Source organism: Bubalus kerabau, chromosome 1 (assembly GCF_029407905.1).
Source record: "Bubalus kerabau isolate K-KA32 ecotype Philippines breed swamp buffalo chromosome 1, PCC_UOA_SB_1v2, whole genome shotgun sequence".
Taxonomy (NCBI): domain Eukaryota; kingdom Metazoa; phylum Chordata; class Mammalia; order Artiodactyla; family Bovidae; genus Bubalus; species Bubalus kerabau.
Window position 1 is genome coordinate 129,494,460 of NC_073624.1, and position 16,008 is coordinate 129,510,467.

The 16,008-nt window shown below is 44.9% G+C and overlaps 1 protein-coding gene across 2 annotated transcripts in view; it reads left to right on the forward strand.

The window, feature by feature from the left end:
* The window catches only part of MAP3K21 (mitogen-activated protein kinase kinase kinase 21), a 59,344-nt gene continuing 43,336 nt past the window's right edge, over positions 1 to 16,008 (forward strand). For both annotated transcript variants that reach the window (XM_055588403.1, XM_055588414.1), the window contains exon 1: positions 1 to 1,109. In XM_055588403.1, coding sequence (XP_055444378.1) covers positions 290 to 1,109 — 820 coding nt within the window. In that variant the 5' untranslated portion in view covers positions 1 to 289. The remainder of the gene's footprint in view (positions 1,110 to 16,008) is intronic.

The window sequence follows — 16,008 nt, forward strand, 5'->3', positions numbered from 1 at the left end:
TGCTAGGCCGAACGTGCCGCAGGCCGGCCGCAGGCCCAGCGCACCACCATGGAGAGGCAGGGCCGGCGGCCGCGAAGACCGCCGCAGCAGCAGAGACAGCAGAGGAGGAACGGAGGCTGAAGACGGGGCCTCCGGGTAGTGGGCCAGTGAGCCCTCGCCGTCCTTGAGCCCAGACTCCCGTTCCCTGCCTTTCTGGGCGCTGGCGGTGACCCCGCCGAACGATGCGCGCCCCCGGCCGCCCGGGAGGCTGAGCCCGCCGCCCGGTTCTCGCCCCTCGCCACCACCCACCATGGCCTTGCCCGGCGCCGAGGGCGCGCCCGACCGGCCGGGATCCCCGGCCCGGGGCGCCCCTACCGGCTCCGCGTCGTCTTCGTCCGCCTCCTCCGGCGGCTCGGCCTCGGCAGGAGCTGGGCTATGGGCCGCGCTCTACGACTACGAGGCGCGCGGAGAGGACGAGCTGAGCCTGCGCCGCGGCCAGCTGGTGGAGGTGCTGTCCCAGGACGCTGCCGTGTCGGGCGACGAGGGCTGGTGGGCCGGCCAGGTGCAGCGACGCCTCGGCATCTTCCCCGCCAACTACGTGGCGCCGTGCCGCCCGGCCGCCAATCGCGCGCCGCAGCCCGCCAGACAGCCGCCGCCGCGGCCCGGCTCGCCGGTGCACGTCGACTTCGAGCGGCTGGAACTAAAGGAGCTCATCGGCGCCGGCGGTTTCGGGCAGGTGTACCGCGCCACCTGGCAGGGCCAGGAGGTGGCGGTGAAGGCGGCGCGCTGCGACCCGGAGCAGGACGCGGCGGCGGCGGCCGAGAGCGTTCGGCGGGAGGCCCGACTCTTCTCCATGCTGCGGCACCCCAACATCATCGAGCTGCGCGGCGTGTGCCTGCGGCAGCCGCACCTCTGCCTGGTGCTCGAGTTTGCCCGCGGCGGAGCGCTCAACCGCGCGCTAGCCGCCGCCAATGCGACCCCGGACCCCCGCGCGCCCTCCCCGCGCCGCGCGCGCCGCATCCCCCCGCACGTGCTGGTCAACTGGGCCGTGCAGATCGCGCGGGGCATGCTCTACCTGCACGAGGAGGCGGTGGTGCCCATCCTTCACCGGGACCTCAAGTCCAGCAACAGTGAGTGGGGACGGTGGGGCGGCGGGATGGGGGAGAGGAAGACTCAGCTGCGCCCGTCGCAGTCCACCTGGATAGGCTAGTCGACCTCCGGACTCCCAAAAAGCCTGCTCAGACTTTCCAGGGCTCAGAGGTCCATTTGCACCCTGGTTACTCGCTTTGGAGCAGGTGACATACTTTGGTGCTTTTAGGTGCCTTGTTTTTTGTTTTTAATTCAGATCAGACTTGCTTGCAGACCACACAGTTGTAAAAGATCTGGACTTTCTGGAAACCTCATGGTGCTGTTTGGCCTTTAGGTACAATAAGTAGTTCGTTTGGATAGAATACTTTGCCAACTGAGGCCTTTCTCGAAACCCATGTCCCCCGCCGCCCCCGTCTTGTCTAGTGGCCTTCATCAACCTGCCCTTTCCTTCAGCTTACAAGCACTGTATTGAGGTCTCTTCTTTACCACTTTCAATATGGCTTCGTGTCCTTTGACGTCTCCAAAGTGTTTTCATTCAGATGTCTCTGCCCTTGAAGTATGATTTCATTATTGGTTCAGTGGTTTGCCTGTTAGGGAATTGTCTCCAGACCAGAAACACCATTTTGTGCCATCATGCACATTTGGGTTGATTTAAGAGCGAGTTCATTGCCCTTGTGCAGGTACTTGAAATCTAGAAAACCTGGCCTGTATCGTTCACTTTGTTTATAAATCAATGTGCGTTTTACAGATGTCGATTAAGAACTGACAAAGGAACTCAGCCCAATTCCTATTAAATTTCATCGTATAAAAGAGCTACTAGAATTAGCTGTTTAAAGTTTGTTCTTCGGTATTGAAGATCTCTTCACAGTCTTTTTTTTTTTTTTTTTTAAACTTTACATAACTGTATTAGTTTTGCCAAATATAGAATGCGGTGAAATCTCATGAAAGATTAAAGGATGCAGCCAGAACTGGCGTTGGCCTACCACAGCTGCATGTGTTTCAACCTTGTAAAACCTGCTAGGACAGGAGCTGAGGCAAATGGAAACATTGCCCTTCTCCTTCACTGCAAGACAGAAGAGTGACAGGAAGAAATGATATGTTTGTTGTATGTTTATGTAGACTGTTTCTCCTATTCAAAATCCTACAGCAATGTACCTGAAAATGACTAACGTAGCATTTCGGAACTGTAAATAATATGAGTGTTGGTAACTACAAATAAGCATTGGATTTTTTTTTTTTTTTTAAATCTTATGACTTCTGTTGGCCTCCGTGTCTTACAATTTAGATTGCAGCTGCTTGAGTGACAGGAACAAATTCTAACAAAATATGGGCTAGAAAGGTGGCAGGAGTGGTGTGCACCCTCAGAGTCCTGACAGAGGCCAGGTGAGGCCATTTACCTACTTTTGGACTAAAGTGTTGCAGTAAAGACATAGCACAATTTCAGATGTACTAATTTTTGTAATTGCTTAACACGTGACACAGTCTTTGTTACCAATTCGAGCTTATTGCCTAAGCTATGCTTTTACTGAAAGAGGTGTTTAACCTGCTGCCAAAGAACATGACCTGTGTGCCCCAGAAGCCCTACTACCTCTAGTGGAGCCCACAAGCCTTTGTCTGCTGAGAGTTTTCTGCAGAACCAGGATTTTAAGGATGGCGGCAGCATCCTGCTCATTCTGGCTCTTGGCAGTTGCTGTAGTTCTGTGATAGACATGGAACCTGGCATCCTACAAACTTACTCTGCTGCTGGATGTCAAATCGCCAACACCAGCAAAATTCCTGATCCTTAGACCCAGGAATTAAAAGGTCTGTGACTCTTACTTTTGCATTATGCTTAGGCTGTTCGGTTGGGTTGTAATAATGCTTAAGGTCCATACAACCTGTTCACAAAGGCAGAGCATATCTGCCAGTGGTGGTAAAAGCACAGAAGGGCAGGTTAACCCGTGTTCCAGTGTATAAATTAAAAAATTTCAAGTGCTAATCTATTAAATAGTGAAAAGAAATAGCATGACCTTGGAATAATAACATGGTTAAAAAGTTTTTATTGACACTAGAAAAACTTGTACCATGGAACAAGTAGCTTACTGTGTCTAGGGGAGATATTATGTAATCTGAAGGTGATTATAGGCTGCAATTTAGTTTTTGAAAGACTTTTCACCCTCAGAGTAAGTTGCCAAACTTCCTGGAGCATTTTAATTTCTGTAATTGTTAGGCAGAGTGGAATTATCGCACTTTTAAAACAACTTAATTGGCTAGGTCACTCGCCTAGCCAAATATTTGTTACAATATGACCACTTTTACAGTTTTTAATTTCTAAGACATAAGCATTTTGAATCGGGCCTAAAAGGTGCCGAGCAGGGTCTAGCACATTGTCTTATCCTGGCTCTGGTATTATTTATTCAATGAATTAATGCAGGTCCCTTGGAACCCTCTTGTGATATATGAAGCCATAACTTCTTGTTGAGATTTTTTCAGTACAGCAGAGACTCTATTACAGTATGTTTAGTTTGACTCTATTGGCTATTTGCTAATGGTGGTAGTGAGTTAATGATAATGTAAACAAGATTTTAAAAAATCAATATTGAATTTTAGTTTTACTTTTTAGTCTGCTCTTGTAACAAAGAGCCAGAATACAACTACTTGGACCCGAGCTAGTAGAAATTATTGTCTTAAAACAAATGGTTAAATTTATCAAACTAAGATATGGCTCTTGATATATTTTCTTTCTTCTCTCATCAGTCTTTTTTTTTTTTTAAGTCCTGTCATATCATTCTGAGGCAATGTTTGTTGAAATAAAAACCAATCTTGTGATGTACAAACAATTTTGTCCCTTTGTCAAGAGACAGCAAGAGATTGAAAGTTGAGCCAAATGAGCAAGTTTTAAGCATCATTTATGTTGTTGAAATATGCTAGGCCCTGTCACTCCCAGATGCAAAGTAAATAGAAAATGCTTTGCTAAATCTGTGTACTGCAACTAGAGAGCAATACAAGGCAACCTTGGGTTGCTGTGAAAAGGACCAGTTTTATATGCACTCAGAGAAGAGAAAAAACATTGTGAGCTGGGACTCATTTATTCAACAGAGTTTGAGGGTCCACCCTCTACCAGGGACTTCTAGCCCCCAGGATATAGTGCAAAAGCAGATGGTAAACAGTGTTCCCCCAGCACAGAACTTAAGTCTCATAGGGAAGATAAATGGCAGTCATGCAAATATCAGTAAGTGCTGTCAAGAAAAGAAAGCATGATGACGGGGGGAGAGTGAGGATGCTGATCAGATGGGGTGGTCAAGGGCAGCCACTCAGAGGAAGGGACACAGAGACCTGGAGGAGGAGGAATGAGTCAAGCCAAGGTCCAGGCAAAGGGCAGATGATGTAGAAATGAGCCTGGATTATTGGACTGGGAAGAAGGCGGGCCAGAGGGCTGGAGCAGAGAGTAGAAGACAGGTGCGGGCTGGGGGTGGCTTGCAGGCCCCTGGTCCACGGAGGGGGTTCCCTCTGAGCACCATCTATCAGTCCAAAGCCTCGGGGCATTTTGTGCAGAGGAGGGGCATGATTGAATGCCTGTGTTTATAAGATTACTCTGAAGAATGGACTAGGAATTGGCCTCAGTGAAGACTGGGGAAATTGTCCAGGCCAAAGAAAGCATTGGTTTGGCTGAGCAATGGAAGTGGTTTTCAGGGAAGTTACCAGGAAGGAGTGAAAAGAAAATAGTACAATATGTGAATTGCTGAGGAGGCTTTGAATTATTAGAATTTAGTCTTAAGTGTTTTGTTTGTTCTGACATAGTTCAGGATAGAAAGAAGATTGCATGGCATAATTTATGGTTCCTTTTTTGCTAATGTTGCTTACTGTGTTCTACCTTTTCTTTTTTTTAAAGCAGAAAATAAATGTTGCATGAGAAACTGAGCCACAGACCTTGTAGCTTCTTATTTGTGTACTTTTTCTTTCAATGATTAGGTATCTTTTATCCTGATTTTTTTTTTTAGCCTCCTGGGAATAATTATTATATATTATTATCTACAAGGACATCTGCAGTCTATAAATAGACATAGTTATATTTATTATGAAATGCAATTTAGAGCTCTTACTAAAACTACAAAAGGAGTCTAAATTTTTTTTTTTTTTTTTTGCTTTTCTCATTAGTGCAGTGTAAATAAAGGAGCTATTTGAGAAAATTATAGCCAGCGTGATCTCCAAATAAGGTGCTTAAAAAGCTCATAAGAGTGGTTTGGAAGAGCTATTAATTATGCTATTATCAGTTGAGAGACGTGCATCTTCTCCCTTCTCTCGTCTGTTCTTTTACTCCAGACATGTAGCTTCATGCCATGGCCTCTTCCTATTCTAGGGGTTCGGGGAGATCAGTTCAGAGAGCCCAGTGGTGACAGAGAGCTGTTTGCTTCTGAAACAAAATTGACTAAAGATATATCTTTGAAAGAATGGCAATCAAAATGGGTCTTGATTTTGATCAGGCATGTCTTTCCTTTCCATTTTATGCTTGCTTGTTGGAAAATAAATAGTCCACTTCTGATTTTTTTTTAATAGTTGTGAGTAATTTAGTGCTGATGATCATTTTATAGGTTTCCCTGGTGGCTCAGATGGTAAAGAATCCACCTGCAATGTGGGAGACCTGGGTTTGATCTCTGGGTTGGGAAGATCTCATGGAGGAGGGCATGGCAACCTACCTCCATATTCTGGCCTGGAGAATTCCATGGACTGTACAGTCCATGAGGTCACAGAGAGTCAGACATGACTGAGTGACTTTAACTTCTCACATTATGCTCATTTTATAATGTACATCTCAGATCATTTTGTGGTCATTGTCAAGTGTATCAAAGTGTGGGAAAGGGAAGCTGAGATAGGAGATCTCCTCCATCGTTTCAGAAGGCCATCTCTAAGTCCTGCTTTCCCACGCTGTCATGTGACGGTTGGACTGTTCTAGAACCTTGCAGTACCAGAAGAAGCCTTGGCTTTGAGGTCAGACTTGGGTTTGAATATTGGTGTTGTCATCTACGAGCTGTGTGACCTTGGGCAAGTTATATAACCTCACTGAGCCTGAAAGTCTTGATTTCTGATACTGTCTACTGAATTCCTCTCTTGGAGATGGACGGGAACCTGTGGGGGAAAAATCTAGTGGTTTTTTTTAAACCCTTCATAGGCAATTGGGTACATTCTACATGAATGCAGATGGCTTTTTTAGTGAACAGTTAGGAGCCAGGTATGCTAGAATGAAAAGTAGACAGTGGCTTTTGTTGAGAAGGAGACTGGTGTTTAGCTTGTGGCCAGGCGTTAGCATGGCCTTGAATGTCATGCCAAGAGTTGTGGACTATCTGACGGCAAAAGCAAGCCATGGACAGTTTTGAGGAGGAAAGTGCTCTGATCTGTAAGACAAACATCTACAAAGAAAAGTGTATAAGCTTAGAGTAATTTACTTTATGACTGTATCTATCAATACCCACTATTATTAGTGGGTCAGGAATAAAAAATAAAATACTTAGACATCAGTTTGGCATAAATTTTTTTATCACCTATGACCAGAACCTAATTTTTTATAATCACTATTTATTTAGTGAGTTAATATAGGGCACTTTCTCCCTCTGACTCACCAGAGTTGGAAAATAATGATTAGATTTACTACATCAGGCTGATGATTTTAACTTGGAATTTCAGTGTGACTTCCCAAACACTCTGTGGTACTTGAATGGCTCCCACAAGATAGAAATATCTTGATGAAGGAATTTTAGGGAGCAGAAGAAGGGTTCCCGGGGAGGCTGGGAGAACTGTGATGGCTTTGTTTTGGAGCCTAAAACTTACATTTGTACAACTGACCCCAAAGCAGCAAGAATTTAGTTAGCTCTGACTCCACTTCTCACAATCAGTGGGCTCATGGACTCAAACTTTCTGAATAGGGTAGTGTGAGGATCATTGAAATAGTATACACCTGGTGTCAGCACACTTTCCCCTGTAGGTCCAGGTAGTAAATATGTTTGGCTCTGCAGGCCGTATAGTTCCTGTTGCAACTATTCAGCTTTCCAGTTTGGCCCATAGGATGTAGTTCCCTGACTTCTGTATATGTCAAGGTACTTAATAAACTGTAAGATGCAATCTAAATGTGAGCTGGTGACTATACTTATTTCTGCGTATGGTTTAGAAACACTTTGAGTGCTTTAAATTGTTCCTAACTTGCTTGTGTGTGAACTCATTGATACCTAAAAGCTTTCCACAATTCTTTATAACCCAAGGACATTATTATTTCTGCAGAATATAGTGCCATGTTATCATACGTTTATTCATTTTAGTTGGGGGTAAGAGTCTTCATCATTTAATTGACTCCCTTGATCCAGGCCAGCCAGCTGTACAAGGAAACAGTCTCGCGCTTTGTTCCGTAGGAATGCTGCCATCTGCACACTTTGGCAAGTCTGCTTGTAACTTGGGTTGATAAGTTAAGGGTCAGGGAGAAGGCATGAAGTATTCAATTGCTGTTTTAACTGTTTCACTACAGAGTTCATTGGACTTCCCTGGTGGTTCAGATGGTAAAGAATCTACCTGCAATGTGGAAGACCTGGGTTTGATCCCAGGGTTGGGAAGATCCCTTGAAGAAAGGCTTGGCAACCCACTCCAGTATTCTTGCCTGGAGAATCCCCGTGGACAGAGGAGCCTGGTGGGCTACAGTCCATGGGGTCACAAAGAGTCGGACACAACAGCAGCTTAGCACAGCAGCAGAATTCATTACTGGGACTTTTTTATGCTTTTTGAAAAAGAGCAAATCACATGCCATTTGGGGAGACTGTCTTGACTACATAAAGGAGGTTTGAGTTATTATTGGCTTAATTGACTTTCAAGAGTTACTTTGTTTCAGGTTGTCTGCAAATATTGACTCAAATAATATCAACTATATTACTTTCAGTTTACTAACATATTAATGTAGAATATTGTGGCAGATTCCTCCCTCTTGAGTTTGCTTTGTTCCGTATCTTGATAAAATACGGAAAATGTTCAGCCAATAGAAAGTGATGTGTGTGTTTCACACACAATGGAATGTAAGAAGTTTTCTCATTGAAACTGACTATTGTGTGTGTCTATGATGTTAAGGGCCATGTGAAGTCATGATTTAGCTGATCATGCGCCCAGAACTTGCAGAGGTCTCTCTCCTTGAATGTAGTGGGCTGACTCAGTCATCACACCACAGTCATTTAGAGACTGTGCACTGCATGTCAGGGATGCTTCAGGCTCTGGGTAGTCAGTGGTGAGCAAAGCAGAGAGCAAGTTCTTCCCCTCGTGGAATTTACATGCCAGTGGGCAGTGTGGACCTTAGAGTGTAAATGGTGAAAGACATAGTATGGTGGAGGGTGATAATTGCTTAGTGCATGAGTGCCAAGTCACTTCAGTCTTTGCAACCCTATGGACTCTAGCCCACCAGGTTCCTCTGTCCATGAGATTCTGCAGGCAAGAATACAGGAGTGTGTGGCCATGCCCTCCTCCAGGGGATCTTCCCGACCCAGGGATGGAACCCACGTCTCTTAGTCTCCTGCATTGGCAGATGAGTTCTTTACCATTAACGCCACCTGAGAAGCCCAATTGCTTAGCAGAAAAACTAAAAGTTGAAAAGGAAGGTTAAAATCTTAGAGTGAGCAGTTTAAGATTAGCGTGTGGTTAAGAAAGGCCTTCCAGAAAAGGAAGCAAAACCTAAAGAAGTGGGAAAGCAGATCTCCTGGAGACAAACTCAGGTTGAAGAACAGAAATCACTCCCCAGAGCAGGAGCCCACTGTGACAGGAGAGGCCTGGAAGGGAATCATGGGGCACCCAGGAGAGAGGGGGTGGCCCCTGGAAAGTTTTTGAACCAAGGCCTGGCTCTGAGTGACATTGCAGCAGGTCACACAGTCTGCAGTTTTGAGAACACACGAGGAACTAGGGTGGAAGTGATCACTTGGGAGTCAGCAACATGTCCATGGCATGAAAAGCCCTGAGAGTGGCTGACATTATCTGGGGACTGAGTGCTGATAGGAAAGACCAGAGGTCCGAGGGCTGAGCTCTGGAGGTCGTCAGGGATTAGAGGCCTTGCAGAGAGGGAGTTACCAGAAAAAGGAGCAGCTGGTAAAGGAATGAAAGTGAGAGAGTGTTCTGATACTTGGGGGCCAGAGAAGAACGGGGTTCAGGGGAGAACGATCAACTGCGTCAGTTGCAGCTGATGGGTCAATATCCAAATAACTACTTTGCTATCGTTATTTCTAAAGCAGTCTGTGCTGTTTTAGGAGGAACAGGTGCATTGGCTTTCCATACTCAGCAGCTGGCTTAACATGAAAAGGTTCATCTTCCTGCTCCTTCTTCCCCTTATAGTAGTCACTCATTTAGCAACTGTTTGTTGAGTGTATAAAAATGGTAGTTGCTGTGCAGTAGAAATAAATGAATGTAATGAGTTAGGTGCACATTCTATCCTCCAGGTGCTTATAATTTAATTAGAGATGAGACCAACAAATGAGATAAGACAGTGTTTAAGTGTAAGGGGAGTGGCACAGCTTAAGTGCCTTAGAAATGCAAAGAACATCTAGAGAAGTCCTGAGGGAAGGCACCCAGGGGGACATGGTATTTACAGGCTCGTATAATATGGGAGCAGGCAGAGAGTGGCAAAGCTGTTCGTTTTTGGTTTTTTGGCTTTTTACTAGAAGGGGAAATTGAGATTCCAAAGGCCGGTGGACCTGAAGGCCATCTCAGGGTAGGTGCTGCAACGAGGATCCAGGGCTGGAGCTGGACTGCCTCCATGGGAAGTGGAGGCCAGGTGCGGTTTTGTGGAGGGTGCAGGTGGGAGGCGGTCCACACAGCTGGCACCAGGAGCAAGGAGATGCTAATGTAAAGTCATGTTTTTTAGAAGTGGCCTTTAATGTACAGAAATTTTAGGGTGTAGGATTCCTTTTGGAAAGTCCAGGAAGAGCTGAAAAGACATGGAGATGAGATTGAAAAGGGACTTGAAGACCAAGATGAAGGCCTCCAGAGACTGGTGAGTGAATAAGTGCTACAGGTGTGGGAATAGATGGAAGAACATGAGAAAGTTCAGTGCTATTTGGTAAACTTAGAAAGTTATCATTTTTTCCCTGGAAATGAATGGCTGATTGTTTCCAGAATTGAAATTCACAGAGTAACATTACTGCCTTAGGCTGAGAGGTGGTGTTTTGTTAATATATTCTTTCACATTGATGCTTTCCTCAATTGATTTCTTTCTAACAGATTTTTTTTATATATATAACATACTCCTAGTTAAAGGTTAATTGAAATGAACCTATTTGACTCAAATGGAATTTGGACTGGCACTCCCATAAATGGTGAGGAAATAGAATGGATGCATTGTAATTGCTTTAAGAAATATATACATTATATACTACAATTCAGAAAATACCAAAGTGAAACTTCAAAGGAGCTGGAAAAAATCAAGTGCCTCATGGTTGAATAAGTAGACAAAACACAGGTTGTAAAGGCTGATTGTTCGAGAATGGGGCTAACAGGGGTCAAAAATCTTCACTGAAGTCACACAAAAAGGGGCTCAAACATTTGTCGCTGGGTCGCTAGCAAGAATTGACTACTTGCTGTGGCCCAGGAGTTGATGTGCCCGCTTCATGCATGGCTGTTCCTTGGGGTCCTCTTCCTGGTGTTGGGCAGGATGCGGAAGCACCTCCAGCCTGCCCTCCGCTGAGACCTGGCCAGGCGCCCAGTCACGTTACCTGTGGGGACACTGGCTATTTTTGGTTTCGGTCATTTTGCCCAAAAGATAAGGAATTTGAAGAATTCTGCTGAACACCTCTGAAATAGAATCCAGAACAATGGGCCTTTCATGGAACTCTAAACGTTTGACATTCAGAGTGTTATTTTAACTTGTTTTCTGTTAGTTCAAAGCTTCTGTGGAGACCTTGGGCTCCAGGTGGGGGCAGGTGTTTCAAAGCTGCCAATGCAGTGGCTGCTAATCGTGCATTCTGCTGTGGCATTGCTTTAGAAATGCAATCCTCTTTAAATACTGAGTGTTTACTTCTCACTGGTAGTTCTGCCTTTATTTTAGAGTTGCCTTTCTGAGGTCTTTTTGCTTCTCAAGGGCTGCCAGGCATTACCTGGGGCCTGAGGATGTGGATTGGTTCAGTTCAGTTCAGTCGCTCAGTCGTGTCCGACTCTGTGACCCCATGAATCACAGCACGCCAGGCCTCCCTGTCCATCACCAACTCCCAGAGTTCACTCAAATTCACGTCCACCGAGTCAGTGATGCCATCCAGCCATCTTATCCTCTGTCGTCCCCTTCTCCTCCTGCCCCTAATCCCTCCCAGCATCAGAGTCTTTTCCAATGATTCAACTCTTCGCATGAGGTGGCCAAAGTACTGGAGTTTCAGCTTTAGCATCATTCCTTCCAAAGAAATCCCAGGACTGATCTCCTTCAGCACGGACTGGTTGGACCTCCTGGCAGTCCAATGGACTCTCAAGAGCCTTCTCCAGCACCACAGTTCAAAAGCATCAATTCTTCGGCACTCAGCCTTCTTCACAGTCCAACTCTTGCATCCATACGTGACCACTGGAAAAGCCCATTTTAATCAAGGTTTCCTCATGCCTTCCCGTTTGGATGTTTAGCAGAAGAAAGAGAGAAAATATGTGGAAGTGTCTTGGAGAACAGTTAGATAGAAGTGCGAGCCAACCTGACCATTAGTGTAGAGTCTTGTATGGTATAAGGATATCATCGTTTAAAAGTGAAATTAGTGTGTATTATGAGGGGAGAAACATCATACAGCTGACGAAGTAGCTGTGTGTGTGTGTGTGTTGCTCACTCAGTCATGTCCGACTCTTTGCAACCCCATGGACTATAGCCCACCAGGTTTCTCTGTCCATGGAATTCTCTAGGCAAGATTACTGGAGTGGATTGCCATTCCCTTCTCCAGAGAAACTTCCCAACCCAGGGATCAAACCCCGGTCTCCTGCATCACAGGCAGATTCTTTACCGTTTGAGCCACAGGGAAGTCCCTGTAGCTAATTATCTATTTTTTGTTCCTGTGGTTCAAGTATACAGGGTTTTAAAGGATCAGATATTGATTTTTTCTTGATATTTATGAGGAATCAGCACTGAGAAATAAATATACCTTAAGCTGACATGGCAGAAAAGGCAATGGCACCCCACTCCAGTACTCTTGCCTGGAAAATCCCATGGATGGAGGAGCCTGGTAGGCTGCAGTCCGTGGGGTCATTAAGAGTCGGACACGACTGAGTGACTTCACTTTCACTTTTCACTTTTATGCACTGGAGAAGGAAATGGCAACCCACTCCAGTGTTCTTGCCTGGAGAATCCCAGGGACGGGGGAGCCTTGTGGGCTGCCATCTATGGGGTCGCATAGAGTCGGATACGACTGAAGCAACTTGGCAGCAGCAGCAGCAAGCTGACATGGAAGAAAGGAAAATTCAAAAATTAACAAAGTGAAATTTCTGATTATTCTGCTCCCTTTTTGTAACTGGTGGCATTATTAGTAACAAGGAAGACTGGCAACAACTGTCTGTTTCTGTGGCCCAGAATTTGGTGTGCCCACTTTGTGCCCGGTTGTTCAGATGCATGCTCTTCAGATGGGATCTGAAGCCAGGCCCTGTATAGTAGCCATATGATCTGGGTTACATTTCTAACTGTGACCTGGAGACTGTAAATTCCAGACTGTCACAGAATGGCATGAAGGTCCAATGAGAGATGAAATGGAGACAACTCTACATAGAAGAGGATTAGTAAGTGGTAGACAATATCCTTATTATGACTGGTGATATTAATAATGATCATTAATAAAAACTATTGAGTGTTTGGTGTATGAGGCACTGCCTTAGGTGATACTGGGGGGATAGAAGGGGGTCCTTACTCTCTGCATATTAGTTAGAAGTTCTAGGGGAAGGAACGTTACAGCACAACAGTATTTATTCAGAACTGGCAACTTTATAATCAGTCCCCCTTCAGCTAGCTCATGTTGCATAAACTCTGCGACTTCTGTGACTGTCTACATTGGTGACACCAAGGTGAATCCATTACAAAGTGAAATCTCAAGCCTTGCAAAGGGGTAGGATTTCCTGACTTCCATAAGAGTGATTTTGAAGATTTGCTAAAAACACTTTGAAACCCATTGATAAAGGATATATGTGGGTATACTGCTGCTACTGCTAAGTCGCTTCAGTCGTGTCCGACTCTGTGCGACCCCATAGACGGCAGCCCACCAGGCTCCCACGTCCCTGGGATTCTCCAGGGAAGAACACTGGAGTCGGTTGCCATTTCCTTCTCCAATGCATGAAACTGAAAAGTGAAAGTGAAGTCGCTCAGTCGTGTCCGACTCTAGCGACCCCATGAACTGCAGCCTACCAGGCTCCTCTGTCCATGGGATTTTCCAGGCAAAAGTACTGGAGTGGGTTGCCATTGCCTTCTCCAATATGTGGGTATAGGTATGTGTAATCCTTACGAAACGCTTACTGTGTTTCAGACACCGTTCTGAGCACTGTATGTGTCTTCCTTTCTTCCTCCCTGCATGGTCATAATTCCTGTGACGGACAGGAGTCAAAAGCACAGAGTCCAAACCGAGCAGTCTGCCCTGGCGTGCATGCTTCTGTCGTGATGCCGCAGGGCTGCCACTTAGATCACGTGATAATTATCCAGTGGCAGGAAATCAGAAAGGAGGACAACGGGCTCCTGAATACAAGGAGATTTCCAAGGGATCAAGAAAACACTTGTGAAAAATTTATAGCAACCGTCAACCGATCAATGCAGGCCGTAGTTAGGACCATGGACCCAGGGGTCAGACATTGAAGGGCATTGCTCCTTAGCTACGTGACCCTGGACAGATTACTCAGCGTCTCTGTGTCTCAGTTTCCTTATCTATCAAGTACAGGTGATAAATAATATCCACCCATAGCACTGTGGTAGGGGTTATCTGATTAAAATACCCGTTAAGTGTACGGGACAGAATGTGCTCAGTCAACGCTGATTATTCCTATAACGTTTGGGAAAGTGTGTCCCCTTTTCCACAGATCAAACATGAAGAATGTCTTATGCTTGTTTCCAGTTTTGTTTGGATCATTTATTCTAAGAAATCTCCCATGCTTGTTCATTTTTGTCCTTTTAAGAGTTAGTGCTGGGTTTAAACAATGACAAAGATGTTGTTAAAGAATAAAAGGCTTTTCAAAAAAAAAAATCAGTTAACATTCATTTTTCATTCATTCAATGAAACAAATATTTTTTAATGATAAAAGGTGCAGTTTACAAAGAAGATGGACATCATAAATCATTAGATACCTAATAACAAAGAAAGATACATAAAACAAAAATCAGAAGAAATATAAGGAAAAAGAACAAAATACATAATCATAGTGAGACATATTAACATTTCTCTGAGAATATTTTATCAAGTGCAGAAAAAATAAGAATAGGAGCATCTTGAATGATGTCATTAATAATTTAAATATAATAGATTAATATATTTAATTAATTTATATTAATCTTATATCCTGCACAAATATATTTAAAATTTTGTATCTCATATGTTGTTATTAGATGTCCATAGGACATTTAGAAAAACTGGCAAAAAGATTAAAATAGACTTTTTTCATGTTATTTTTCAAGGTGAAACCTGAATAATAACTACCCCTACACACACACAGACATATACTCTATTAACTCTGAAATTTGGATTACTGTTTGATTGGATTCACTGTGTTGCTCAATTCTTTTTCAGTATTATCCTCTGATCATGAAGACCTATCTCTTGCAATTTTTGTGAGGATTAAATGAAATAACGCCTGTAAAGTACAAGGAATATAGTGAATATTGACAGTTACCAATGACTCTTATGAACTGGTTGTTATTTCTGTTAGGTGGGAATTGGCATGGGCAAAGGATAAACATAAGAATGGGCATGTTTTGTTCGTTTCACCTGTAAACTCTATGCACCTGTGCTGAATCAGACACCAGAGAGTGGTTCCGTGCGGGTGAGCATGAATGTACAAGTTTCTTACCGTCTCTCTCCTCTCCTGCCATCCCCACCACACACACACTCTCTCTCCCTCACTCACACACTCAGGCTTTCACACATACTGTCTCAGAGCTCACAGTAGTGGAGGCATCGAGTAAATGCAAACGCTGTGGTACCTGGTGCCTCGCAGAGCTGCCACAGAAACACAGAGGTCGCGTGAGTGTGGAGGAGGTGACAGTTCCTGACCTGGGGTATCTGGAAGATGTCACTGAGCAGATACTGTTTGGGCTGGAGGAGCAGCCAGCCTGGCTTGAGCAGAGGAAGCTTATCCGTAGAGGAACCGGGCATGGTTTGACTGTAGCTTGCTGTGTGAATCTAGGGGCTGTGATTGCCTGGTTTCAGAGTGTGGACACTATCTCTGAGTTACGCGGAATCGTGGAATATTTTAAAATGCAGGTTTATTAAGGTATAATTTACATAGAGTAAAACTCACCCTCTGAGGGTTCACTTTGATGCGTTTTGACAGATACATATAATCCTGTAACCACCACCACCACCACCAGGAGAGAGAATTTGCAGACCTTGGAAAAACTCTCCCATGGAGCGCTGCCCTCAGACCTTTCCCTTCAGCCTCCAAAGCCGCTGGTCTGATTTCCGTCCCTCTTCCAGGATGTCACACAGAATCGTTGTATGAAACCCTTCATGTGGGGCTTCCTTCTCTTAGTGTAGTGGTTTTGAGAGTCGTCCCTATTGTGACATGTATTGGTAGTTTATTCATGAGAGGCTTAAAAAGATAAAAGGATGCCACAGAGCTTTAGGAAGATGAATCTGCTTGGGGTGGTGTGTGGGTGACAGAGGAGAGGGCCAACATCTGGTCCAGAGAGCAGGACTGTAATTCCGTGTGAGATGGTGGCAGGGTAGTGGGGGAGGGGCATCTGCAGGGCATTCAGTTCAGTCCAGTCACTCAGTTGTGTCCAACTCTGCGACCCCATGG